The 26,233-nt window shown below is 50.3% G+C and overlaps 1 protein-coding gene across 1 annotated transcript in view; it reads right to left on the reverse strand.

Annotated features, from left to right (window-relative positions):
- The window catches only part of LOC119976447, a 91,281-nt gene that overhangs the window by 13,052 nt on the left and 51,996 nt on the right, over positions 1 to 26,233 (reverse strand). The window contains 7 exon segments of the mRNA XM_038816984.1: positions 2,775 to 2,890; positions 2,988 to 3,010; positions 5,089 to 5,322; positions 9,027 to 9,693; positions 10,817 to 11,286; positions 18,521 to 18,602; positions 18,700 to 18,722. Coding sequence (XP_038672912.1) covers positions 2,775 to 2,890; positions 2,988 to 3,010; positions 5,089 to 5,322; positions 9,027 to 9,693; positions 10,817 to 11,286; positions 18,521 to 18,602; positions 18,700 to 18,722 — 1,615 coding nt within the window.

Here is a 26,233-nt window from a genome sequence, read left to right on the forward strand (position 1 = left end):
ACCCCCGACGATGTTACAGGTTACCATTAAAACGGGATAAAGCCCCGGAAGCATGTGGGTCATACAGACCAATCTCCCTGATCAACATCGACGCAAGCTCCTGGCTAACGTCTTGGTGCTGAGAATGGAGGACTGTGTCCTGGAAGTTACCGGGGAAGACCAAACGGGCTTTGTTAAAGGCAGACAGCTGGTAGCCAACTTAAGAAGACTACTCAACGTGATCATGATGCCCCCGGAGGGCAGACTAATAATCCCACTGGAGTGGGACTATTTGTGGGAGGTACTCGGACGGTTGGGGTTTGGAGAGGGCTTTGTCGACTGGGTCAGACTATTGTACCAGGCCCCAAAAGCTTGCGTAAGGACGAATAGGACAACATCAGAGTACTTTAGACTACACCGGGGAGAACAGACAGGGATGTCCACTCTCCCCGTTGCTGTTCGCACAGGCTATAGAACCTCTGGTGATTGCCCTGAGAGCTACGAGGGGGTGGAAGGGAATGATTAGGGGAGGGGTGGAGCACAGGGTCTCGCTTTACGCGGACGGCCTGCTCCTGTACGTATCGGACCCGCTGGCTGGGATAGACAGTATACTCGGAATATTGAGAGAATTTGGCCGATTTTCAGGGTACAAACTGAAAATGACTAAGAGTGAGATGTTTGTTGTGCAGGCGAGGGGCCAGGAGAATAGGTTGAAGGGGCTGCCATTTAAGGATGGTTGGAGAAAGCTTCCGATACTTGGGGATACAGGTGGCGCGAGACTGGGGCAGGCTGCACAAGCTAAATTTGACTAGAGTGGTGGAACAAATGAAGAGCGAGTTTCGGAGATGGCATGCACTCCCGCTACCACTTGCGTGATGAGTGCAGACGGTAAAGATGACAATCCTCCCAAGATTCCTGTTTATTTTTCAGTGCCTACCGATTTTCATCCTGTGATCCTTCTTCAAAAGGGTCAACAAGTTATTATGGGCTTTGTCTGGGCAAGGAAGTCCCCGTGGGTGAAGAAAGCGATGCTTGAGAGGAACCATAGCGAGGGGGGACTGGCGCTGCCGAACCTTAGCAACTACTACTGGGCGGCCGACATAGCCATGGTAAGGAGTTGGATGGTGGGTACAGGATCTTTTGGGGGCACGTGGAGGCGGCTTCATGCAGGGGCACCAGTCTGGTAGCCCTGGTCATGGCTCCCCTACCGCTCCCGCCGGCCAAATACTTCACCAGCCCGGTAGTCGTGGCGGCCCTGCGCATCTGGGGCCAGTGGAAGAAACATGTAGGGGAGGTGGGAGCATCGGTGTGGTCTCCATTGTGCGACAACCACCGATTCGCCCCCGGGAACATGACGGTAGATTCCGAGCATGGCGGCGGGCGGGAGTGAGGAGGATGGGCGATATGTTCTTGGGGGGGGTGTTTCTCGAGCATGCGGGCCTTGGAGGCGAAATTCGGGCTATTAAGGGAAAATTACTTTAGGTACTTGCAAGTGTGTGATTTCATACGCAGACAGGTCCCATCCTTCCTACGCCTCCCACTAAACGTGATCCAGGATAGAGTAGTTTCCAGGGGAGAGGTAAGAGAGGGGAAAGTCTCGGATACTTACCAAGAACTCATGAAAGGGGAGGAGTCCCAGAAAGAGAAACTGAAACTCAAGTGGGAGGAGGAACTCGGCGAGGAAATGGAGGACGGGATATGGGCGGAAGCCCTGAGTAGGGTAAATTCAACTGCAACATAAGCTAGGCTCAGCCTGATTCAGTTCAAGGTCATCCACCGGGCCCACATGACGGTGGCCCGGATGAGCAAATTCTTGGGGAAGAAGACAAGTGTGCTAGATGCGCGGGAGGACCAGCGAATCACATCCACATGTTTTGGGCATGTCCAAAACTTAGGAGATACTGGGAGGGATTTGCGGACGTCATGTCCCAGATACTGAAAACAAGGGTGGTGATGAGTCCAGAGGTGGCAATTTTTGGGGTCTCGGAAGACCCAGGGATCCAGGAGGAGAGTGAGGCCGACTTCTTGGCCTTTGCTTCCCTGGTAGCCCGGAGACGTATACTGTTGGCATGGAGGGACTCAAAGCCCCCGAAGACCGAAGTATGGCTCTTGGACACGTCGAGCTTCCTTGGTCTGGAAAACATTAAGTTCGCCTTGAGAGGATCTTTACTAGGGTTCTCCCGAAGGTAGCAACCATTCATCGACTTCTTCGCGGCGAATTAAACATCAGCGGGCGGGGTAGAATAGAGTAGAATAGGGGGGATAAATAGGCGGATAATGTTTACGAGCGAGGATTGCTCATTTGCACTATGTTTTTGTTGATATTTGCACATTACTGTATACTGTAACCGTTTACAATGCCAAGAATACCTCAATAAAATTGTTTATTAAAAAGAATATCTGGCCTAAAGACTCTGTTTTCCTTTTAATTATGATTTTTTACTTATTTCTTCCCCCTCTGTGTTTGTCTGTCTTGTGTATGTGCACAGAGGGTGGGGGGGGGGGGGCAAGTTAAAGTGGGGGATTAGGAATTAGTTAATAAGTAGAATGAAATATGCATCAAATACAACTGGTTAACTATTAACTAGTTATAAATAAACAGTAATTGCGTTTAAATTTACAAACCTGGTGACTGTAATTATTGGGCAGCCAAGAGCCAAAGACTGGGTATTTTTCTTAGAATTATTGGTTAATTCACTTGTGTAGTAACTCTGGGTTAAGCAGAGCTGGAATTGACCGCGCTTTTGTGAAGGGTTTTGGAACACTTTCATCAGAGGAACTTATCTGAGTTTTACCAGGGTTAATGACATCCAACATTTCTCTCCACACTGGGAACGGTAAAGGGACGTTGAATTTTTCGATGGACAGGACATCATCTGCTAGTGACAGACTTTTACCCTCATCGCTAATCCTGTAAATATTAAAGAGTTGATTATAAATTAACCATAAACACTTTGCTGAGTAATTTTACCAACTTGCCCTGAGTTTCAGTAAAGTTCATGTCCTACCTCCTCTCCCCAGATGCTTCCTCCTGAAATAAACAAAACACAAATCTGAGTTGTCAGAGACGGACTGTCTATATCCAGAAAGCAGAAATGACCCTCACATTGCTACAAGCTGCTGAGAATTGTCAATTCCCATTGCTGCAGACATGGAATAGAAAGAGGATGTCACACAAAGGATATTGAAGCACAGGAGAAAGTATCAAAAAGATCGACAGCAACTGAGAGGCTTCAACTAACAGCAAAGATTGATCAACTTTACTGTAGAAAAGTGAAGACCCGAGAGACATCTTTCAAATTATGAAAGGGGTCGGATTTGATAGATTCAGTGAAGATGTTTCCACTTGTAGAGAATCCAGAAATAGAGACAGTAAACATAATTACAGTTGCAAATAAATCCATTCGGGAGTTCAAGAGAAACATCTTCACTGAGGGAGTGTTGAGAATGTGGAACTCACTCACTGAGCCCCTGGCAGAATCTAATGTAAGGGGGTTTTGCCTGCCAACTGGTGAGCTGGCGAGTTCCCTATGCCACCTGTTTTCGGGTACGTCTGCCCTATTAAGTGGCAATCCACATGATCGTGTGGATCATGTTGTGACTGTGAACTTTCACTGAACTAAACCGCTCTTAATTGATCAGCGGTGGGCCTTTCCTGGAATGGAGAAACACGGAGGAAAAGGTTACGCTTACCAAAAACTTCCAGTTAGTTGGAGCCGGACAGCTCTTCATTTCTCAGCACCAGTAAAGTGGTGGATGGTATCAGTAAAGCCAGGATTGCACATGGAACCAGGCCACAGGTGATGATGGATGGGGTAGAGTCATGGGTTGGTGGGCGTAGGCAAGGAGGGAAGCAGTTGCCACAAGAGCAGTAGGTGGCTCTTAGTGGGCATCCCTATTTCATGATGCAGGTGCCCTCAATCGGGCAATGTACGGTTTTGTATGAGGAATGTTTTGTGAAGCGCAGCAGGGACCCCAACAATATTTGTTTTTTTAAACTTTCCACATGGTGGGTTTCATATCTATTGGGTGAATATCAGTGGCAGTGAGATGGGACCCTTGAGTCAGCGTTAATTTCACACACAATGGGCAGCACGGTAGCATAGCGGTTAGCATAAATGCTTCACAGCTCTAGGGTCCCAGGTTCGATTCCCGGCTGGGTCACTGTCTGTGCGGAGTCTGCACGTCCTCCCCGTGTGTGCGTGGGTTTCCTCCGGGTGCTCCGGTTTCCTCCCACAGTCCAAAGATGTGCGGGGTTAGGTGGATTGGCCATGATAAATTGCCCGTAGTGTCCTAAAAAGTAAGGTTAAGTGGGGGGGGGGGGGTTTGTTGGGTTACGGCTATAGGGTGGATATGTGGGTTTGAGTGGGGTGATCATTGCTCGGCACAACATCGAGGGCCGAAGGGCCTATTCTGTGCTGTGCTGTTCTATGTCTAGGTTACAAGGGGTTCACTTGGCAGTGGGAAGACTGTGCACCAGCCTTCTTGCCACAGACCTAATCAAGGCAAAGGCAGGAAGGAGACTGAAAGAGAGTGGAGTCCCCACCCATCAACCTCTAAGCCCTCATTAAATACCGTCCCAACTACAAAGGGGCAGCATGGTAGCATAGTGGTTAGCACTATGGCTTCACAGCGCCAGCGTCCCAGGTTTGATTCCCAGCTTGGGTCACTGCCTGTGCAAAGTCTGCATGTTCTCCCTGTGCCTGCGTGGGTTTCCTCCGGGCGCTCCGGTTTCCTCCCACAAGTCCCGAAAGACGTGCTTGTTAGGTGAATTGGACATTCTGAATTCTCCCTCTGTGTACCCGAACAGGCGCCAGAATGTGGCAACTAGGGGATTTTCACAGTAGCTTCATTGTAGTGTTAATGTAAGCCTAATTGTGACAATAATAAAGATTATTATTATTATTAAAAGACTTGCAACGGGGAAGGATATTTAATTATGAGATGAAAGATACAGACACATTTAAGGAGAAGCTGGATAAACACATGAGGGAGAAAGGAACAGAAGGATATATTGACAGGGAAATGAAGTAGGATGGGAGGAGGCTCGTGTAGATCATTTTGTGACTGTGAACTTTCACTGAACTAAACTGAAATATAATCCCTCACCTTCAGAAATCTCACTCCATCTTTTTCATCCAACTGTTTTTCCAACTTTGAGAGTTTCTCCTGAATAGAATTTAAATTCTTCTGAATTTCACAAAGATTTTCCTCCATTAGTATTAGAATTTTTTTCTCTTCTCCCTTGAGATCTCGGATTAAACGCTGCTCTTTCTCAGTGAGAATCTGGTGCAGTTTAGTGAACTCAGATGTGATGTGGCTCTGCAGACCGACCGACTGTTTCTATGAGAATAAACATTAATTTTAAAAAGCGTGATTTTAATGAACAGTTTCTAAGTGTAGTAGCGAGTGTGAACCGATGTGCTTCCTGACCCTCGGACCTGGCAAGGCCATCACCGCTAATTGATCCACTTAACGAGGGCCCACGGGCTTCACACTGCAAATCATGGTCTCATCAGCTGATTCGCTGGGACCGTGCTCGCCAGCCCCCCTGCTAACAAGGGAGAGCAGCTCTTGCACAGCCAACCCCACTGAGATTGCAGCCCCACAATTGGGGGATGCAGACCCGGGCAGACTACTTGGAGCAGCTGAGGCCAGACGGGATGCCCTGTTCCCTGAAGGGTCTTGGCAGGTCAGCTCAGGGAGCGTGACCAGGAGGACTGGCACCCAGTGCCGTAAGAATGTCAACGACCTCCACCTGGCAGCACGGTGGGTTGGCACCGGACCCCTGACCCCCCCCCCCCCCCCCCACCTGATACCGCCCCCAGCCAGCACCGTCCCATGTCCCGGCCTGTCCATGCCCAGCAGTGCCACCCACCGGACCGTATTCCGGATCCTATTCCCGCATACTCCTCTCCCCAATGCCCCCCATTCCCCCCCCCATGGTCCCCATCCCTCCCATACAGCCCAACTCCCCAACCCCCACCACTGGCCCACTCACCCGACGCCAAGCACCCCCCCCCCCCCCCCCCCCCCCCCTGATGAACCACGCATGTGGGTTACGATTCCCTCTCTGTGTTTCCGCAGAAGAACTTGGCCCACAACCGACAGGAGGGCCCAGATGGGCGGCGGGGTGCCGAACATCAGAGTCCTCACCCCCCCTATGTGGAAAGGGCCCTGGAGGTTACAGGGATGGCCAAGGACACATCCGTGAGCACTGTACAGCTCGGCGTACGACGCAAAGGTGAGGATCCACCAACGCCACACAGATAAACTGTCAAACATGAGTTGTTAATGCCATACAGATTGACCCATCACTCCTGCTGGCCGCATGTCCATTCTCCCGCAGGACCTGCAGCTGTCAGCACCGGCCCATCCGGGCTACTCCCCCTCCCCCACAACCTCCCAAGTGAACACCTCGGAGGAGAGCTCCAAGGATGCCACCATTTTCGTGGCACAGCTGCCATCCTCACCCTCTACCAGCGAAGAGACATACACCTCGACAGACAATGTTAGCGGTCAGACTTTTGGCACACATTCTGGTGACCACTACGCAGTTGCTGATGCGCCTCCAGTGGAGGCAGGAATGCCCAGGTGAGACGGCATTCTGATGTCTACTGGATCCCAGGACCCACTTGGGTCTCAGTGAGATGCTGAGCCTCTGGAACAGGTTTACCCAGAGCTGATGCAGACGATATGGTGTGGCCGTGATATTCAGAGGAGTGATGGCAGCGACACTCCAGCAGATCCATAGCCTATTGGAGGAGTCCCAGGGCATAGGGGATGCATGGCACCGAGGCTAACACTGCTAGGGTGGCAAGTGGTGGAGAGCCTGGTGCACGACGTCGGCTGCATGAGTGGAGGTGTCCAAGGCGTGGCTCAGTCGGTGACGGTCATGGCTGAGCGCCTCGACAGCGTGTCACAGTCGCTGGGGGAAGTTACCCTGTACCAGGTGGACCTGGATGAGGCCCTTCGGGGCATGTGCCAGTCCCAGGTGGGCATAGCCGAGGCATTGCAGAGCATGTCCCAGTCACTGAGGAGCATCGGCTGGGACATCGACACCAGGCTTGTAGACATTGGGGAGCCGCCAGGGCTGACAGAGCCAGGTGGCGCAGTAGCAGTCAGGGCTTGATCCAGCTGCCCGTCCATCCTGAGGTGCACTCCAGGGCCCAATGGCACCGACCAGGACAGGGCACCGGACGTCAACCTGGAGCCATCCTACAGGCTGGCAAGGCGGCCACCAGCTTCCCCGAGTTCCACGCCCCTGACAAGGGTGCATGTCGCAGTCAGCAGCCAGTACAGGGCGGCACGGTGGGGCACGTGCCTCTAGCAAGTGCGCCAGGGCCCTCCGGCCCCAGAGCACTCAGAGGACAGCTGCCAAGGGCATCGAAGACCAAGCAACGCGGTAATCAGCAGGCTGCCTCCACCTCTGATGTACATCCTGGGACATCCCTAGGTGCAGTGGGAGAATATGGAAGGCTAAATAGGCCGACGATCACTGAGAGGACGCTGGGGGAGAGGGGCGTAGGGGGTAAGGGTTAAGGGGGGGAGGGTGTATTGAGGAGGAAGGGTGGAGGAGGGTCTGGGAGGGGTGGGGAGAGTGGGGCACTTTCTGTTGGGAACATTTCTGTTAATGATTAAAATTTGTTGACCTCAAACACTTTCCTCAGCTATGCGGGCCGAGCACCAATCTCATGCCCCATCTCCCGAACCTGGAAGGCCTGGAATCCATCCCCGCCCCCACTCCCTAATGTAGGATGTAGCTGTCGTGCACACTCCCTGGGAAGCGTGCAAACATGTGTATGATCTCCATGTGGTGGCCACACACGAGCTGGATGTTCAGGGACTGGAACTCCTTCCGGTTAATGGAGGGCATTCCCTAGTGGCTCGGTGAGCGCAAAGTGACATGTGTGCCATTCATCAGCCCCTGGACCTGGGGCATCCCGTCGATGACAGTGGCTCAGCCCTCCCCCCATCTGAGCACCGGAGCAGCAAACCCAGTGCCCTCAGCCTCTTTGCATGTGAGCGAAGGTGGCTACTCACCTCCTTGGGCCTTGGGTCTCCACAGCAGCCCTTCCACCAGCTTCACGTTTTAAAAAGGAGTGCTAAGCGGCATCCATGTGACCACTTGCTGGGGATGCGGCTGTATCACAGGTGGCCGTTGGCTAGGGGATCGTTCCCGTTAATTGTACGGAGATTGGGCTTAAGTGGTGATTATTGGTTTCTCGCCACGCTCCGGAGGGATCCTCATATCACCAACGGGAGCGGGCTAGTTAGATCGCAAACAATCGGCGCCTGGTGCCGTTCTCATTTTTAGCCTCTCCTGTGATTTAACAGTCTTGTCGCGCTCTCTCTTACACGTGACGCGGCCATAAAATATAGGTGGGATTCTCTGACCCTGAGGCTAAGTATTGACGCCGTCGTTAACACCATCGCGATTCTTGACTGCATCAACATGGTCTCAGGAGCAGCAGGCCAGCACGGCACTGGAGCAACCCACGGCGCACCAGCTGCCGATCCCCAGCATCAGATGGGCGCCGCAGGTCTGCGCATGCGCACTGGCACCGGCGCCATTGCGCGCTTGCGCAGTGGCTCCCTTCTCCGCGCCGGCTCCTACTCAACATGGCGTAGGGCTACATGGGCTGGTGCGGATCAAAAGGGGCCCTCAGCCCGAGAGGCCGGCCCGCCGATCGGTAGGCCTGGATTTCAGGCCAGGCCACAGAGGAGGCCCCTCCCCCCCCAACCAGGCCGCCCCCGGATGCATGCACGCCGAGGTCCCGCCGGGTAAGAACGGTGTGAACGGTGCAGGTGGGGCTCAGGTATGTTTATGTGACCGCTCGGCCCATCCCAGGCAGAGAATCGCCCGGGGGGGGGGGGGGGGGGGGGGGGGGGCCGTGAAGAGCTGGCGTCGGGGGGGCGTTGCGCGATTCATGCCCATCCCGGCGATTCTCCGGTATGGCCTGGGCTGAGACAATCCCGCCCTATTCTGAAATAAAGACAACAAAATAATGAATTAAATTTTGAAAATCAGCACAGGGAGACTTTACCCTAATTTGGGAAATCTTCTGTTTCTGCTGCTGCTCCATTTCTAGAACCGTCGATTTCTTCTGTGTGAGAGAATCTAAGGAAGATTTCACCCGACTCTGGGATTGGGAGAGAAAATCAGAAAATAAAAGTGTTAGACCCTGAAAATGTGATCAAATAATCAGGGGATCAAATCTGTTCCCTTTTACCTTGTAGATTTCAACAGCTTCTTTAATCGGGATGAAGCGGTGTTCTCTGTGTTCCTGTGAAACTACACAATTCACACAGATCAATTTCTTGTCAGTTTCACAAAACAGCTTCAGTTCTTCCTGATGTTCCTCACAGTGAAGTTTACTTTCCTTCTCTTTCCCATTCAGCTTTAATTTTCGAGCTTTCTCAGCCAGATTCACTAAGACCCGACTGCCTCTGAGGTTTCTTTCTGTAAACGCCTGTCTACATTCCGGGCAGGAGTTTATCCCCTTTTTTTCCCAACACTGGGTGATACAGGAGCGGCAGAAGTTGTGTTCACACTCTAGTGAAACCGGATCAGTGAAGAAATCAAGACAAATGGGACAAATTGTTTCGTCGGTCCAACATTCCTCCTGTTGTCTGGAAGCCATGTTCACACTCAGCACTTCTTGATTCAAATCACTTTCAGTTTCAATGTTCCTGTTCTGCTGCTGAACACATTCAGTTCAGTAACTCCCTCATGAGGTTCACTGCAATCCTCAAAGATTTATTGTTATTTGCTGCTCTCAGTTTCACCCACTTTGAGAGGTGGAGATAAAACCCGGAGCAGAATTTTGAATAAACCGGGTTAGAGGGAGTGACAGGGAATAATTGAACCCAGGCGATGAGAGTGAAGGTCTGTTAGTGGTGGGGATGGGTGGAGAGAGGATGGGAGGAGTTTGTCCTGTGAGTGACTGGCAGCCTGCTGCTCTCCTTCATTAACTTCTGTCTCAAAGCAGCCCCAGGCATGGATGGTCAAACTGTGTTTTACTTTGTGGGAAACACAAACTGAAACATATAGTCCAGCTCCTCCTGACCTGTCCCTTTAAATCCACCATGATCCTCTCACCCGTCACTTTGGGAATCACTCCACATAACTGAAGTCCTGGTCCCCAGACCCATGCAAAACTTTACAACAAATGAGGAGTCCATTATGTGTGTCAATGTTTACAACTACTCAAAACTGATTGTCCTCATTGCATCCTTATCATTTTACAACCAGAAAATGTGTTTCTGCCATTAGCCTAAACTTAAATTAAATCAAGTTCTCAGAGGTGTAAGAATTCCATAGGCGGGATTCTCCGAGCCCACGGCGTGCCAACTTGCACCGGCCGGTGGAGGCCCTTCCGCGGCAGTTGGCGTGACGCCAAACACTCCGGCACCGGCCCCTGAAGGTGCGGAGAATTTCGCACCTTCGGGGCGGCCCGACGTCGGAGTGGTCACGCCACTCCTCGGCGCCAGTGCTGCCCGCCCCACCGGTTCGTTGAGAATCCCACCCATTAGCTTCACAAAGTATCATCAAACTGTGCACTGCAGCTGCCGAACTTTAGTAACTACTACTGGGCAGCAAATATAGCTATGATAAGGAAGTGAGTAGTGGGGAGGGGTTGGTGTGGGAGCGGGTAAAGGCGCATCATGTAAGGGTACAAGTTTAGGAGCACTGGTAACGGCACGTCTGCCGTTCTCATCGGCGTGGCACTTCACAAGCCCAGTGGTAGTGGTGGCTTTGAAAGTTTGGGGGCAGTGGCGGAAGAATATGGGAGTGGAGTGAGCATCGGTGTGGGCTCCAATTTGTGGCAATCACAGGTTTGTCCCGGGTTCCCATTTGTCTTCCTCTTTGTTTTTGTAGGATGGATCCTGTGTGGATGCCTCTTTTTCTGTTTGGTTTTGGTCGCACCCATTGTACCGCTGGAGTGTCATGGGATTTGTTGGTTGTGGATCATCTGTGGAGACGTCCAGTGCAGTCATCGTTGTGAGAGACTGGGCAGTCGTGGTCAAGTCTACAACTTCAATATCAGGCTGCAGAGCCTCAGACTCTGGTGTCTGAGTTGGATCAACGGCCCCAACGTTGGGTGTTGCTCCTTCATCCTGAGCTTTGGCCCCAAGCGATAGTTCATTGTCAATCGAGGTGATAATGTGTGCACCCTCGTCTGCTGAGAAGGCCATTGGTGGCTCATCCTCGTCTTGTTGTATGATGTATGTATCATCTGTTGTTATGGAGCTGCATATACATACAGTGATCTGCTCCTCTAGCATGTCTTTTGGTGGAGTGGCCTGTCAAGGACCATGTGTCTGCTGATGTACAATGGCATACCCACATTAAATAATACCCTGCATCGGGTGTCTACCTGGTGGAAATCAACACAACTCCCACGCAGACAAGCCCTGCGATGATCAGCGAGAGGCGTGACAAGGACAGGACCATGAGATCTGGAAGCCCGTGGGTGTGATCCTCCAGCCACACTGCAACTGAAAAACAGCTCCCCGCGGCGCAGTGTGGTTGTTGAAAGCCAGGAGACCCCAGTCCTGGGATCTACCTGGCTTGCAACGCCTTGTGAGGTTCAATGCAATCTTGCAAAACGCTGCAATATTTTTGGGAAAGCCAAAGCAGTAGGCCTCACTCTAATCGGAGGCTTTGGGATTCAACCCATTTACCTGAGAGACTTCGGGCAAGCGCTGTTTGGTACTGGTCCCCACAAACGGGGACCAGATGGAATAGAACTCATGGGAGTCTCTTAGGGGATTGGAGGCCCCCAGCTGCATGCCCTTTGGGCAGGAAGGCGCTGGCACTACTGGTGCCACCCAGGCATGCTAGTAGTTCCAGCTTAGCACTCTGGCACTGCCATCTGATACTGCCAAGGTGCCCAGGAGGCACTGCCAGCTGGCAGAAGCACTGCCATGGTGCCAGATTGGTACTGCCAAGGTGACAAGCTTCCATTTTGTGCGCGTAATCGGGCCGGGGTTGCCTGGCATTGGTGTTGGAGGTTCCGAGGGGACCAGGAGGGGACCTTCCTATACTGCGTTCGGGCTTGGGGGGGAGGTCAGGGATCATTTTGGGGGCCTCGGAGATCGGGATGGCTTTTAAAAATGGTATCCCGGTCTCTCGCTACACTGAGGAGTTCCAGAGATCCGAGCTCCTCAGTGTCCAAAACGGGGCTATCTGCAGCCTCGGACGCGCGTTCCCCATTCAGGCCCCTTATTCAATGCAAATCGCGTTGAATAGCCAATGTGTTGGCACTGTGAGTGTCGGGAAACATGCGGCTAAACGTGCTCACTAAACTTTGTTCCCTTTTGGGAGAATCGCGCCCTCCTAGCTTCAGACCAGCGCGTGGGCTGTGAAATTTGATTCAGCCATCTCACTTTTTGAATAGGAACAGGAGTCCTCTTCATGATCCACTCTGCTCATCCCGCATAGGGAAAGGGCTAGAAAAGGTGCCCTAAAAATAGTCTGTTCCTTCCCTAAACTGGATGGAAAACAGCAACCAGCTGGTTCAATCCCTGCGGTCAGAAAATCAAAGTTAAACTGAATGTACAAACCCCCATGGATAATGAGCAAAACAAGCGATCGGAATGGTGAACTGCTCTTGTTGCCCGTGAGTTCAGGCACTTTAACATTGATAACGCTGCCCTGCAAGCGACCCGAAGAGCAGGTGAAGGGCAGCTGAGCGAAGATGGTGGTGGCTACACTTTCTTCTGGAGAGGAAAACCTGAGGATCAGCCCAGACACACGGAATTCGTCATCAAGAACAAACTCGTCAACCGACTCTCGGAGTTCCCTGTTGGCATCAATGAACGCCTCATGACCCTCTATCTATAACCTGCAAACAACCAGCAGGCAATAGCTGTGAGTGCCTATGCCTCAACCCTTGATAGAAATATAGACAATAGGAGCAGGGGGAGGCCATTTGTCCATTCGAGCCTGCTCCGCCAATGTAGCCCTCTAAAATGGACACCAGTCTACAAAATGGAGAACTGCTAAGACTGCAGGGAAAAACAGCCATAGTAAGGACAAACAGCTTGCAGAAGCTTTCAACAGTGAGACATTCGTAAAAACCGGTTTCAAGGCAGGTGCAGAGACTCCGCCAAAGGTGCAAATAGGAAAGCGATCTGCATACTAATGAGATGATACCGGCCCAGTCCCAGATACAATAGAAACATTTTAAGTATCGATTGATACTTTCTATAGCTACCCAGCCAGAATGGCGCCAGAGAACCCAGGTCAATTACCCCTAGGAACCGCCCCCGCCATCGAGGAACAACTCCAGGATAGGGGAATTCGAATGATATCGATTGGGAAAGACCCAATCGATACCTAGCAGGTGAAAGAGCCCGCCCCAAGGGGCACGGACCTCTAGGACCTATAAAAAGAAGGTCAAGCATATGATTCGGTCTGTTGCTTCCAGACTCCGGCCCAGATCTGTTGCCTCCTGCCCAGATCTGTTGCTTCCAGACTCCGGCCTAGGCTGTTGCATCCTGACTCCGACCCCAGCCTCCAGATCCTGTCTTTCATCACCGGCCGTTGAGCATCAGCCATCTTTCAGTAAGTGCCAAAACAACGATCGCTACATGACCCAGGCATTGCTTATACTCTTGTCGACTATTAGTGAACAGAAGGTGCAGTCCAGAAAGGAACAAAGGCCTTGTCCCCTGACCTTGCTGGTTCCTACTTAGATAAGTATTTAGTCGTTTAATAGTAGAAATAAGTATTAGTCTTTTAGCGTGTGCATGAGTATTTATTATATCTGTTATAATAAACACTAATTGTTTAGACTTACTGATCGGTGTTTAGACTTATTGCTTTGAACTTGACCTTGATAACTTGTGACGGTGTCTCTGTTACGGCACCTGGCGACTCCTGAGCATAGATACAGATACAGAGCCAAACCAGTGTTAAGCACATGTCCTTTAAATGGAAGCGTGTTAATCACACTAACAGTAGAACGGGCAACACCATTCATTATGATCATGGCTGATCATCAAGTTTAAGAGCCCATAGAATGCCAGTGATGAGTCCAAAGAGGGTTCCCTAGGCACCATACCATCATTCCAAAGGAAGATATGATCATCTTTCTTGGGGACTTCAAAGCCAGGAAAGGACTCCCAATTCTCAGAAAGGATCGCCAAAGAGAGAGAAATACACTGCTCCCCCTGGTAAAATATTGAATGAACCACATGCTCATTTGACATCCCAGTTCTCGTGCTATAAAGTGATGAGGAATTGGATGGGGTCTAGTGTTCTGTGGAATAGTGTGATGATTCAGCTGCTGGATTGCCAATCAGAGGTCCGTTTTCAATTCTTCTTTTTCTAAGATAAGCAATGTGTACAAAACTGTTGAAATTGAGCAGGAAAGGATTGTAATGGAAAATCTAAGTACAACAAGGATTATAACTCCAGATGACCAGCATTGTCGCCCTTCCCATATGTTGGGTTCTCCAGCCAGGCTTTCATTTGTGGGACCAGAGTGAGAAATGGAAACAGAAGAAATCCCAACTCCGGACTGCGAAACAAGTGAAGAGATGGAGGATGGGACTGGGCGGTTTGACTGACTGAAGCAGGGAGTAAATGAAGGAAGAAGACACAAGATATTTAATTTGCTTTTTATTTTAATCCTCAGACAATTATATTTGTGCTGGTTTTACTTGCAGTCCCCATAAGTTAGGTTCTCCCACCAGGCTTTCGTGTTCTGGGTGCAGAGTAACAAATGGAAACACAGAAAAAATCCCAGCTCCAGGCTTTGAAACAGGTGGAGAGATGAAGGATTTTACAATTTAGAATGTAAATGACACATTTGTGACACCCTGTTGTCAATGGTGGTTTCTAACCCCCAACCCTTGACCCTAATCTTAGGGTCAAGTCTTTGTAATGCCAGGGATCACCTAAGGACCTGCCTTTTCCCAGATCCAGGTCGCGACCAGGAGCTGATTCTCAGAAACTGGTTTTCATCCCGAGTCCAGAAGAAAGGATAAAGTTTCTCTTTGAATTTATTCCCAGTGAAGGTGTAGAGATGGGACTTGGTGTCCATGTTGTAAAATGAAACTGTCCCAGACTCATAACTGAGATAAATTCCCACCTTCCCGGTCTGACAGATCTGACCGACAGGGAGACTGGATAGAGGAGAGGAGATTACACAAAACTGATTATCAAACCACCCAATGGTCCAGAATCCAGTCTCTGGGGTCACCTTGATACTTCTCTGCCTCTCCACAGACTCTGCAGCTACTCCCAGAATCCAGTTTTGATTCCCCGCCACCTCCACCTCCTAGTAATGTCTCCCTCATGTGAATCCCTCTGATCCCAGTGCAGAGAGACAATGTGTAAACCGCTTCACAGACGTCGGGGAGAATCCTCCCGGCTGGTCCGTCTCCAAACTCTTCAGATCCTCAGACACCTCGAGGTGTTGATTTGCTGTTTCCACGTCCAGGGTCACAGAGACTGGGAGAAAAAGCCGAGAATTAGAGTCACGGGGTTTTGGAAGAGACAAATTGGGTATCAGGGAGATACTGGCTGGAAAATTATGAGTGACAGTTTGGTGATTGCAGTGAGATTCACTGGGAATCTGCTTAAAGATCAGAGTAGTTAATCTGGAATCTGGGAATGAATTGCTGGGGAACCATGAAGAGACTTACAGAGGACTGGGGGAGAGATTTATTGGGGATAACATAGAGAGACTTACTCGGGATTGGGGGGAGAGATTCATTGGGAATAACATAATGTGGAGATGCTGGCGTTGGACTGAGGTGAGCACAGTAAGAAGTCTGACAACACCAGGTTAAAGTCCAACAGGTTTGTTTCAAACACTAGCTTTCAGAGCACTGCTCCTTCCTCAGGTGAATGAATAGGTAGGTTCCAGAAACATATATATAGACAAAGTCAAAGATGCAAGACGATGCTTTGAATGTGAGCATTTGCAGGTAATTAAGTCTTTACAGATCCAGAGAGAGAGATAATCCCAGGTTTAAGACGTGTGAATTGTCTCAAACCAGGATAGTTGGTAGGATTTTGCAAGCCCAGGACAGATGGTGGGGGTGAATGTAATGCGACATGAATCCAAGGTCCCGGTTGAGGCCGTACTCATGTGTGCGGAACTTGGCTATTAGTTTCTGCTCGGCGATTCTGCGTTGTCGCGCGTCCTGAAGGCCGCCTTGGAGAGCGCTTACCCGGAGGTCAGAGGCTGAATGCCCTTGACTGCTGAAGTGTTCCCCGACTGGAAGGGAACATTCCTGCCTGGCGATTCTCGCACAATGTCCGTTCATCCATTGTCGCAGCGTCTGCATGGTCTCGCCAATGTACCGTGGAATCGCCGAACAGAAACATATAGCCAAATTCCGCGAACATGGGTACGGCCTCAACTGCGACCTTGGATTCATGTTGTATTACATTCACCCCCCACCATCTGGCCTGGGCTTGCAAATTCCTACCAACTGTCCTGGCTTGAGCCAATTCACAGCTCTTTAACCTGGGGTTACCCCTATCTCTGGATCTGTAAAGACTTAATTACCTGCAAATGCTAGCATCAAAGCATTGTCTTGCATCTTTGACTTTGTCTATATATATGTTTCTGGAAACTTGCCTCTTCATTCACCTGAGGAAGGAACAGTTCTCCGAAAGCTAGTGATTTGAAACAAACCTGTTGGACTTTAACTTGGTGTTGTAAGATTTCTTACTGGGAATAACATAGAGAGACTTATTGGGGATTGGGGGGAGAGACTGGGGGTCGGTGGGGGGGGAGGAGACTCACTGTGGATTGGGGACAGATTCAGTGGGGATTGGAGGGAGACAGGGAATCGGGGGAGAGACTCACTGGGGATCGGGCGGAGAGACTCACTGGGGATCGGGGAGAGACTCACTGGGGATCGGGGGGAGACTCACTGTGGATTGGAGGGAGACAGGGAATCGGGGGAGAGACTCACTGGGGATCGGGGAGAGACTCACTGGGGATCAGGGGGAGACTCACTGGGGATTGGAGGGAGACTCACTGGGGATCGGGGAGAGACTCACTGGGGATTGGGGACAGATTCAGTGGGGATTGGAGGGAGACAGGGAATCGGGGGAGAGACTGAGTGGGGATCAGGGGAATGACTGAGTGGGGATCAGGGGGGTGGCTCAGTGGGGATCGGGGGGTGACTGAGTGGGGATCAGGGGAGTGACTGAGTGGGGATTAGGGGAGTGACTGAGTGGGGATCAGGGGAGTGACTGAGTGGGGATCAGGGGTGACTCAGTGGGGATCAGGGGAGTGACTGAGTGGGGATCAGGGGAGTGACTGAGTGGGGATCAGGGGTGACTCAGTGGGGATCAGGGGAGTGACTGAGTGGGAGCAGGGGTGACTCAGTGGGGATCAGGGGAGTGACTGAGTGGGGATCAGGGAATGACTGTGTGGGGATCAGGGGAATGACTGAGTGGGGATCAGGGGAGTGACTGAGTGGGGATCAGGGGAATGACTCAGTGGGGATCAGGGGAGAGACTGAGTGGGGATCAGGGGAATGACTCAGTGGGGATCAGGGGAGTGACTGAGTGGGGATCAGGGAGTGACTGAGTGGGGATCAGGGGAGCGACTTAGCGGGGATCAGGGGAGTGACTGAGTGGGGATCAGGGGAGTGACTGAGTGGGGATCAGGGGAGTGACTGAGTGGGGATCAGGGGAGTGACTCAGCGGGGATCAGGGAATGACTCAGTGGGGATCAGGGGGGTGACTCAGTGGGGATCAGGGGAGTGCCTTTGCGGGGATCAGGGGAGTGACTGAGTGGGGATCAGGGGAGTGACTCAGTGGGAATCAGGGGAGAGACTGAATGGGGATCAGGGGAGAGACTGAGTGGGGATCAGGGAATGACTGTGTGGGGATCAGGGGAGTGACTGAGTGGGGATCAGGGGAGTGACTGAGGTGGGATCAGGGGGAGTGACTGAGTGGGGGAATCAGGGAGTGACTGAGTGGGGATCAGGGGAGTGACTGAGTGGGGATCAGGGGAGTGACTGAGTGGGGATCAGGGGAATGACTGAGTGGGGATCAGGGGAGTGACTGAGTGGGGATCAGGGGAGTGACTGAGTGGGGATCAGGGGAGTGACTGAGTGGGGATCAGGGGAGAGACTGAGTGGGGAGCAGGGGAATGACTGAGTGGGGATCAGAGGAGTGACTGAGTGGGGAGCAGGGAATGACTGAGTGGTGATCAGGGGAATCACTGAGTGGGATTCAGGGGAGTGACTGAGTGGGGATCAGGGGAGTGACTGAGTGGTGATCAGGGGAATGACTGAGTGGGGATCAGAGGGCTGAAAAAGGGTGAACGTCTGTACAGACTGTATCGTTGATTTATGGGAAGTATGTTTCCCGGGGTGTTTATTTGCTGCAACCTGTTTTGATACATGTTTGTCATAAAATCCATTTAGAAAAAAATTAAAGAGCACTCATTCTGTTTGATATTCGTATGTACAATTCAAATGATGACATATATAGCTCAGGTTAAGGGAACCTATGAGTTTTACCAGAGTTAATGACATCCAGCATTTCTCTTCACACTGGAATCGGTAAACGGCCGTTGAATTTTTTGAAGGACAGGTCACCATCTGCTAGTGACAGCTCATTATCCAGGTCGCTAAACCTGTAAATATTAAAGAGTTGATTATAAATTGACCATGTACACTTCCCTGAGTATTTTTACCAACTTGTACGAGGTTTCAGTAAAGTTCATGTCCTACCTCCTCTTCCGAGATATTTCCTCCTGAAATAAGTAAAACAAAAATTGAGTTGATTGATACGGACTGTCCATATCCAGAAAGCAGAAATGACACTCACATTGGCGTGATTCATGGGGGGGAAAAGAGTCCCGTTTTGGGTGTACGTTGAGGGCTGTTTCTCGTCATTACAGGAAGAGATCGGGGCACCATTTTTAAATGCCACCTGATCTCTCAACCCTTTCATTGTAGCCTATGGACAACCCTCCCCATCCCCCCCCCCCCCCCCCCCCCCCCCCCCTCCCAACAACCAAATGTACATCCTCAAGCAATGCCAGGGTGCCCTGATGCCCATGAGGCAGTGCCAGGCTGGCAATGCCAAGGTGCCCATGTGACAGCGGGAATGCCAGGGTACCACCGTGCCCCGAGCCCAACCACCCGGGAGCCTCCGATGGCCTGAGGGACCCCACCCAGGTTCCGTTATGCCTGGTCCACGTTGTTTGGACCAGTACTAAATGGCACCGGCGAAGTCCCCCAGGCATGGGGCATTCGATCCCAGACCTTCGGAGACTCCGGTGCAGACATGTATAAGTGAGGTTAACCACTCACTTAAAGATGCAAATCTGCATCCTGCCCAGTGAGGGCAAGATCCGGATTGTGATGTCTCGAGAGACATTGCCACTGGTCCTGCCCCCTGACAGTGCAAGGGAGCAGTACCAGGTTCTGGGGCAGTCAGGGTTTTTATAGAACAGTACAGCACAGAACAGGCCCTTCGGCCCTCAATGTTGTGCCGAGCCATGATCACCCTACTCAAACCCACGCATCCACCCTATACCCGTAACCCAACAACCCCCCCCTTAACCTTACTTTTTTTTTAGGACACTACGGGCAATTTAGCATGGCCAATCCACCTAACCCGCACATCTTTGGACTGTGGGAGGAAACCGGAGCACCCGGAGGAAACCCACGCACACAGGGGGAGGACGTGCAGACTCCACACAGACAGTGACCCAGCCGGGAATCGAACCTGGGACCCTGGAGCTGTGAAGCATGTATGCTAACCACCATGCTACCCTGCTGCCACGTATGTCTCTCTCCCCCTCCCCGTGCGCCTCCGGCGGGCTCCCTTCACCTTTGAAAAGTAGTTGTAAATCCTAATGATACGGTGGCGAAGCATGTTAATTATATTAAAATTTATTGACGTGTTCCCGACCTTCCTGGCCAAAGGGGATGGGGACAATCGGAAAACAAGATCTCGCCAGCAAGATTCCCGTTTTCCAAATTTCGCGAGATTTTGCACCCGTATCACCATTTGCCTGACGGTTATAGCTGTGACTCTAAAGTCACAGCTATAGTTACAAATAAATCTAAAGATTTCAGGGGAAACGTTTTTACCAAGCAAGTGATGACAATGTGTAATTCACCATCGCACGAGTAATGGGACAAATTTAGTGGACGCAACCTGAATCTCGCTTGCCACTGCACTGCCTCTATTTGTGAAGATCTGCCAAACAGGCACTTAACTGAGGTGTGGCAGGCCATACCTGAACCCAGGGTCAGAGGTCCCACTTAATAGCAACCGGCCAATCAGAGGCACTAGCGAGTCAGTAGATGGTAACTGTTAATGTACCCACCACAGGCCCTGGATCATGCACAGACCCAGGGCCCTGAGTGATGGAGGAAGGAGTGGGGGAGGTGAGGTGACAGGGATCGGCAGCAAGGACAAGGGGCGTGGGTCTTGTCATAATATGCACTCACACACATCATGAGGTAAAGACAGGCAGTGATAGACACCCAGGTTATCCATTCAACACACAGGACAGAACACAACCAATCACTAGACAGAATACTAGAGGGAGGCTTCCTACTGTAAAACACACGAGGCATCAGCACTCCGTCTCTTTCCACTGGTGACAACTGTAGTGACAGTCAGGGTGTATATATTAGTTAGCACCTTCTACACGTGGCTCAGGGCTAGCCTGGTCGAGTTAGTTAGAGTTAGCATACTTAGAGTAGTAGAGTGTCAACCCACAGCAAACTGTCTGCCTTGTTACAGAAGTTCAATAAATCGTATTGAACCAACGTCTAAGTTTGGTGTCTGTTTTGCAGTCTTACTGCATCCAGTTGCAGTCCGTGTTACCCCACGGTCAATAACACAACATGATACCAGGTATGGGATCTGGTCTGAGGCATTGACGGGGGTTGCCCAGCACTCATGCAGCCTCAGGATAACCATTGGGTCAGCTGAGGTTATTCATGAAACCTCCACTTTCTCAATCGTGTCCCTCACCTGAGGTGTGGTGACCCTTAGATTAAATCACCACCAGTCAGCTCTCCCCCTCAATGGGGTAAGCAGCCTATGGTCACCTGGGACTATGGCGACTTTAAGATCATTCAGATGCTCTTACTGTTGAGGGGGTTAAATGTACAGTTTTTTCAAACAATGTGCACAACACCTATGTACCTGGGTAAGCCAGGAACTCCATAGAACAGGATGACTCTCTTGCCTTTACATTGCTGTAAATTCAAAATGAATTCATCTGGCGTTTAAAACGTGTACCTGGCACAATCATAATGCAATGTTTTTATTTCTTTATTTTTTAAAACCCTTGACTACTTCTGCAGTCTTCATACAATATCTCAGAGAGCTTAGAAAAGATTATTTATTGATATTTTAAGTTATTGTAATTTTCAAAGCAGTTACTGTTGGAGTAGAAATCAAAACCACCACCACCTGGAAGGACAAGAGCAGCAGATACCTGGGATCACCCCCACCTGGAGGTTCCCCTCCAAGTCACTCCCCATCCTGACTGGGAAATATATCGGCCGTTCCGTCAGTGTCGCCGGGTCCAAATCCTGGGGCTCCCTCCCTAACAGCACGGTGAGTGTACCTACACCTCAGGGACTGCAGCAGGTTCAAGAAGGCAGCTCAGCACCACCTTGTCAAGGGGCATTTAGGGAGGAATAATAAATTCTGGCCGAGTCAGCGAAACCACCCACATCCCGTTAATTAATTAAAAAAATTATTTAACACTGTCTACATCCTTTATAATTTTAAAAAATCGATATGCAAATAGGCGACAAAATGGACTGTGATATTCTTCTTTGGCGATCACTCGCTAATGAGTATGATTGTCCACCTAAGAACCTCAGTGTTACTGGTCAAGGGTCTGGTTTAGCTCACTGGACTAAATCATTGGCTTTTAAAGCAGACCAAGCAGGTCAGCAGCACGGTTCGATTCCCATACCAGCCTCCCCGGAAAGGCGCTGAAATGTGGCGACTAGGGGCTTTTCACAGTAACTTCATTGAAGCCTACTCATGACAAGAAGCGATTTTCATTTCATTTCATTTTCATGGGTTCTGTGGGTCCTTGCGTGGCTGATGAACCCGATCCTAGAGCCGCATCTTCAACCCCACACTTGGCAGATGTTTCCATGAGGTGGGATCGGACCTTGGAGTCTAGATCGCTGATATTTCTTTCTCAGGTTCTTTTTCAGGGTCTCCTCTTGCCATTGGGTGTTCTTGAAGAATTGTGTCCCTTCCATCAGGAGGTTCCTCCAAGTTGGTTTCTTCTGACCAAGGGTCTCCCAGGCATTGACGTTGATGTTGCAATTGTTGAGGAAGTCATCAGGGTGTCTTTGAAGTGCTTCCTTTATCCTCCTCCTGTTTTGAAGCCTTCCTTGAGCTGGGCAAAGAGGATTTGCTTTGGCAGTCGGGACTCTGACGCTCTAAGCACATTGGCAGCAGAGTTGGTTTTGGACAATTGTGGCCTCGATGCTGGTGTACTTGACTCTTCAAGGACACTATGCTAGTAGGACTGTCCTCCCAGCTAATCCCAGGCAGCATTGATGGTACTGCTCCAGGGCCTTGAGGTGGAACTTGTATGGAGTCCATGTTTCTGAGTCATATAGAAGAGTTGGGAGGAAGACCACCTTGCACACGAGGACCTTGGTGTCAGTATGGATGTCACGGTTGTCAAAGATTCCCATCCTTAGGCATCCGAAGTAGGCATTCACAGACTGGATACAATGGTGGATCTCCACATCGATCTCCACCTCAGAGATGTTCTAAACCACAGTGTCTTAACCTGTATACAACGGACAAATGACTATGAGTCTCAGTTTATAAAACAGAACAATATTTATTCACGCGCCCACAATGGTAATGGTTATTCAATCACACAATCCCAATCAAAGGTTACACTATATATATATCGATTTTTTAAAATTATAATCTTAACTTAACTTGGCAGTCACCGACAAGTGCTAGGCAGATACAGGCCTGTTATCTGTAGTTCCGGTCTTGTAGTCCCTGTTAGTTGGTTATCATTCTGGTTCTCTTCTGGCTCTGGTCTTCCTTCTGTTGGTAGCGTGGATGGTCTCCTTTTTTTCCCCATAAATTTAGATTACCCTATTATTTTTTCCAATTAAGGGGCAATTTAGCGTGGCCAATCCACCTACTCTGCACATTTTTGGGTTGTGGGGGCGAAACCCATGCAGACATCGGGAGAATGTGCAGACTCCACACGGACAGTGACCCAGAGCCGGGATCGAACCTGGGACCTCAGCGCCGTGAGGCAGCTGTGCTAACCACTAGGCCACCGTGCTGCCCCATGGATGGTCTCCTTTGTCGGCTGGTGGAAGTCACCATTGTTAGTCACTGCTGCTCAAGAGAAGGAACTATTCTGTGCAGTAACTTTTATGCTGTTTGAATTTCGTGACTCTTTTGGTGGGCGGTCTCTGGGTCATTTGTCAATCAATTGATCAGGGCTCGATCATCCTGATTGATCAAGTCCAATCAGGGGCTGCCACATCAATTTTGGGGTGGGCACTCAGTGGCTATGTCTGAAGGCCACAGAGGAGAGGTGGTTCCCCAGGTATGGGAACTTTTCCACAGTCAGGAGAGTTTCTCTATTGATCTTGATGAAGGGATCGTGCTCTGGGGTGGGTTGGTAAATGACTTGAGTCTTCTTGAGGTTGCGGCTGAGACCAAGGGTGTGATTCTCCAGCCACACCGGCCCGCCCGAGGTCAATGGACGGTCCGCGCTCAAACCGTGGCAATCTTGCCGCGGGCGGGGCGGAAGAATCCAGCCCCGATTCTTTGGTAAGCTTCTGTGAAGGTGTCAGGCACGACTAGGATGATTCCGTTCTGATAGAGTGGAGATAGCAATGTCATCCGCATGCTGAAACTCCCATTCAACAAATGGGAGAAAAAAAGTGTGATCCAACTGGGAGAGCAGGGTTGGAAATGGCCCCGTTTATCTGTCCACAGAGAGCAAAGCAAATCCGAATACCATACAGTTGATTGTTACAAAAAAGGTTTTCTGACAATAATTTCATATAAACTCCTACATACTTTGCAAAAATGAATGGAGACCCATCAATAATATCACATGCACGGTGAGATAATTGCAGACATTTACCCAAAGGCACAGAGAGAGGCATCGCTGATCTACTGCAGCCAAGGCTGAGGCTTGGAGCAAGTCTCCCATCCACCATCACAGTCAAATGTTGGATCTCCACATCGATCTCTGCCTCAGAGGAGAGGTGGCTCCCCAGGTATGGGAACTTATCCACATTTAAGAGGGTTTCTCTGTTGATCCTGATGGAGGGAGAGACTGGATCTGACAGTAATTGACACTGGAGGAATCACTGAAGCAGAGAATGGTCACAGCACAGATCATGTCAGTTCAGCCCATTGGGTCCCAGTGGGAGGAACTCTGATGGGCCGACTCCTCACCCTTTCTCTGCAACACTTCCAATTTTTCAACTTAGCTGCTCATCCAATTCTATTTTGAAAGAGCCAACAGTGAGGAGGCTTCTTATATCACAAAAGGGGATTGTTGGCAACAACAATCAGGTTAGCTATGTATAGGCACAAAGGTCTCTCTAACAGGTCTTTACTCTGTGCCTCCTGGATCCACACTGACCCTGTTCTTAGGCCTCTGTTCTTTTCCCCCATTAGTTGGGGTTTACGCACTCCAACCGGTCAAGTGGTCCATGAAAGATTGCCCTTAAAGGGGCCACGCTACCACACCCCTTAAGTCCCTCAGCAACATATGTATACCAGAGGTCACTTACAGCTAACTGTTTACAAGAAAGACTGAGACATAAAAAAGGGGCGGTCCAGAACAGTCCTTCAGAGGGTTACTCTGTCAGGGGACGCTTTAGGCCAAGTGGACTGCCTCAGTCCCCTGACCAGTTCCTCCACCAGTGAGGTTGTGCCTTCGTCAACAGCTGGAGGTTTCTTCAAGGACTCGGCAGTAGTTCGAGGGCGTCCCCCTCTCCAGTTTCCCCAAGGGCAGGGCTTCTTCTGAATTTCCCAGTTCTCTTGGTTCAGGCTCCATGCCGGTAGTGTTGATGATGCCTGTTGTATCCACCTGTTCAGTCATTGGGGTTGGGGCCTCTCTGCTCCTTACAGGCTCCACGAGCTTCCGCACCCGTCTACCCTGTAAATCCACCAGGTATGAGACAAGGCCAGATTTTTCCCAAATTTTGCCAGGTCGCCACAGTGGGCCAGATGCAATGTTTCTTACAAAGATTAGCCCCCAGCTTTAAGCGATGTGCTGTCTTTCACCAAATTGTGCTGCTTCCTTTGGGAGGTTAGCCATGCCTCCACCCGCCCCGCCAGATTGGGAAGAACAAGGTCTAAGCAAGTCTGAAGGTGACAACCCATTAATAACTCTGATGTGGGGGAGTCATATTGTATGAAAGGAGGAAGTGTGACAGTCTACCAGATTGGCTCTTCATTGCAAATGTTGGCACCACTCTTTCTGCTAATCCATTCAAGGCCGGTGGTAAGGGGCCTTTCGAATATGGTGGATGCCATTAATTTTGATGAAGTGCTGAAGTTCCTTCCCTGTAAAAGCTGTGTCATTATCAGAAAACCAGGGAAGGCCCTGAATGGAGAAGATGCAACATAGAGATTCAATCGTGGTTTCTGAGGTTGCCATCCCCATTTCCTGAACATCCAGCCTCTTGGCGTGGGCATCAGTTCGTATCAGGAACAATCTTCCCAGGAAAAGGTCCATAAAATCAACATGTACCTTGTCCATGGATGGCCAGGCCATTCCCATGGATGCAAGTAGGCCTCAGGCGGTAAGGTTTGCTGTGACTGACAGAGGTCACATGGGTGAAGCAGATTCTCAATAACATCAACAATACCCAGCCACCATATATAGCTCCTGACCAACAGTTTCATTGTAGTTTGGCCAGGGTGTGCACTGTGCCATTCCTGCAGTAGAGGCTCTCTTGTTGTATCACCACTGGGGACCCTAGACCTAAACTCCATCCTCACAACTGAATTCATCTTTTCTGATGAGGTAAGGCCTGATCTGAATTGTTGAGTTGCCATCCGGTTAGAACCATTCACTTGACTTTCGATGAGACCAGCAGTGTATCGTATCCAGAAAGTTAATGCCACAATAAACTTTGCGGGTGTTGTTTTTTAAAAAACATTTTATTAAGGCATTTGTGATTTTATAACTATAAACTATACAAAGACAAATGTAAACGTAGTTCAGTGCGTAACACATCCCTCCATCTCTCACTGTTCCCG

Source organism: Scyliorhinus canicula, chromosome 13 (genome assembly GCF_902713615.1).
Source record: "Scyliorhinus canicula chromosome 13, sScyCan1.1, whole genome shotgun sequence".
NCBI lineage: Eukaryota > Metazoa > Chordata > Chondrichthyes > Carcharhiniformes > Scyliorhinidae > Scyliorhinus > Scyliorhinus canicula.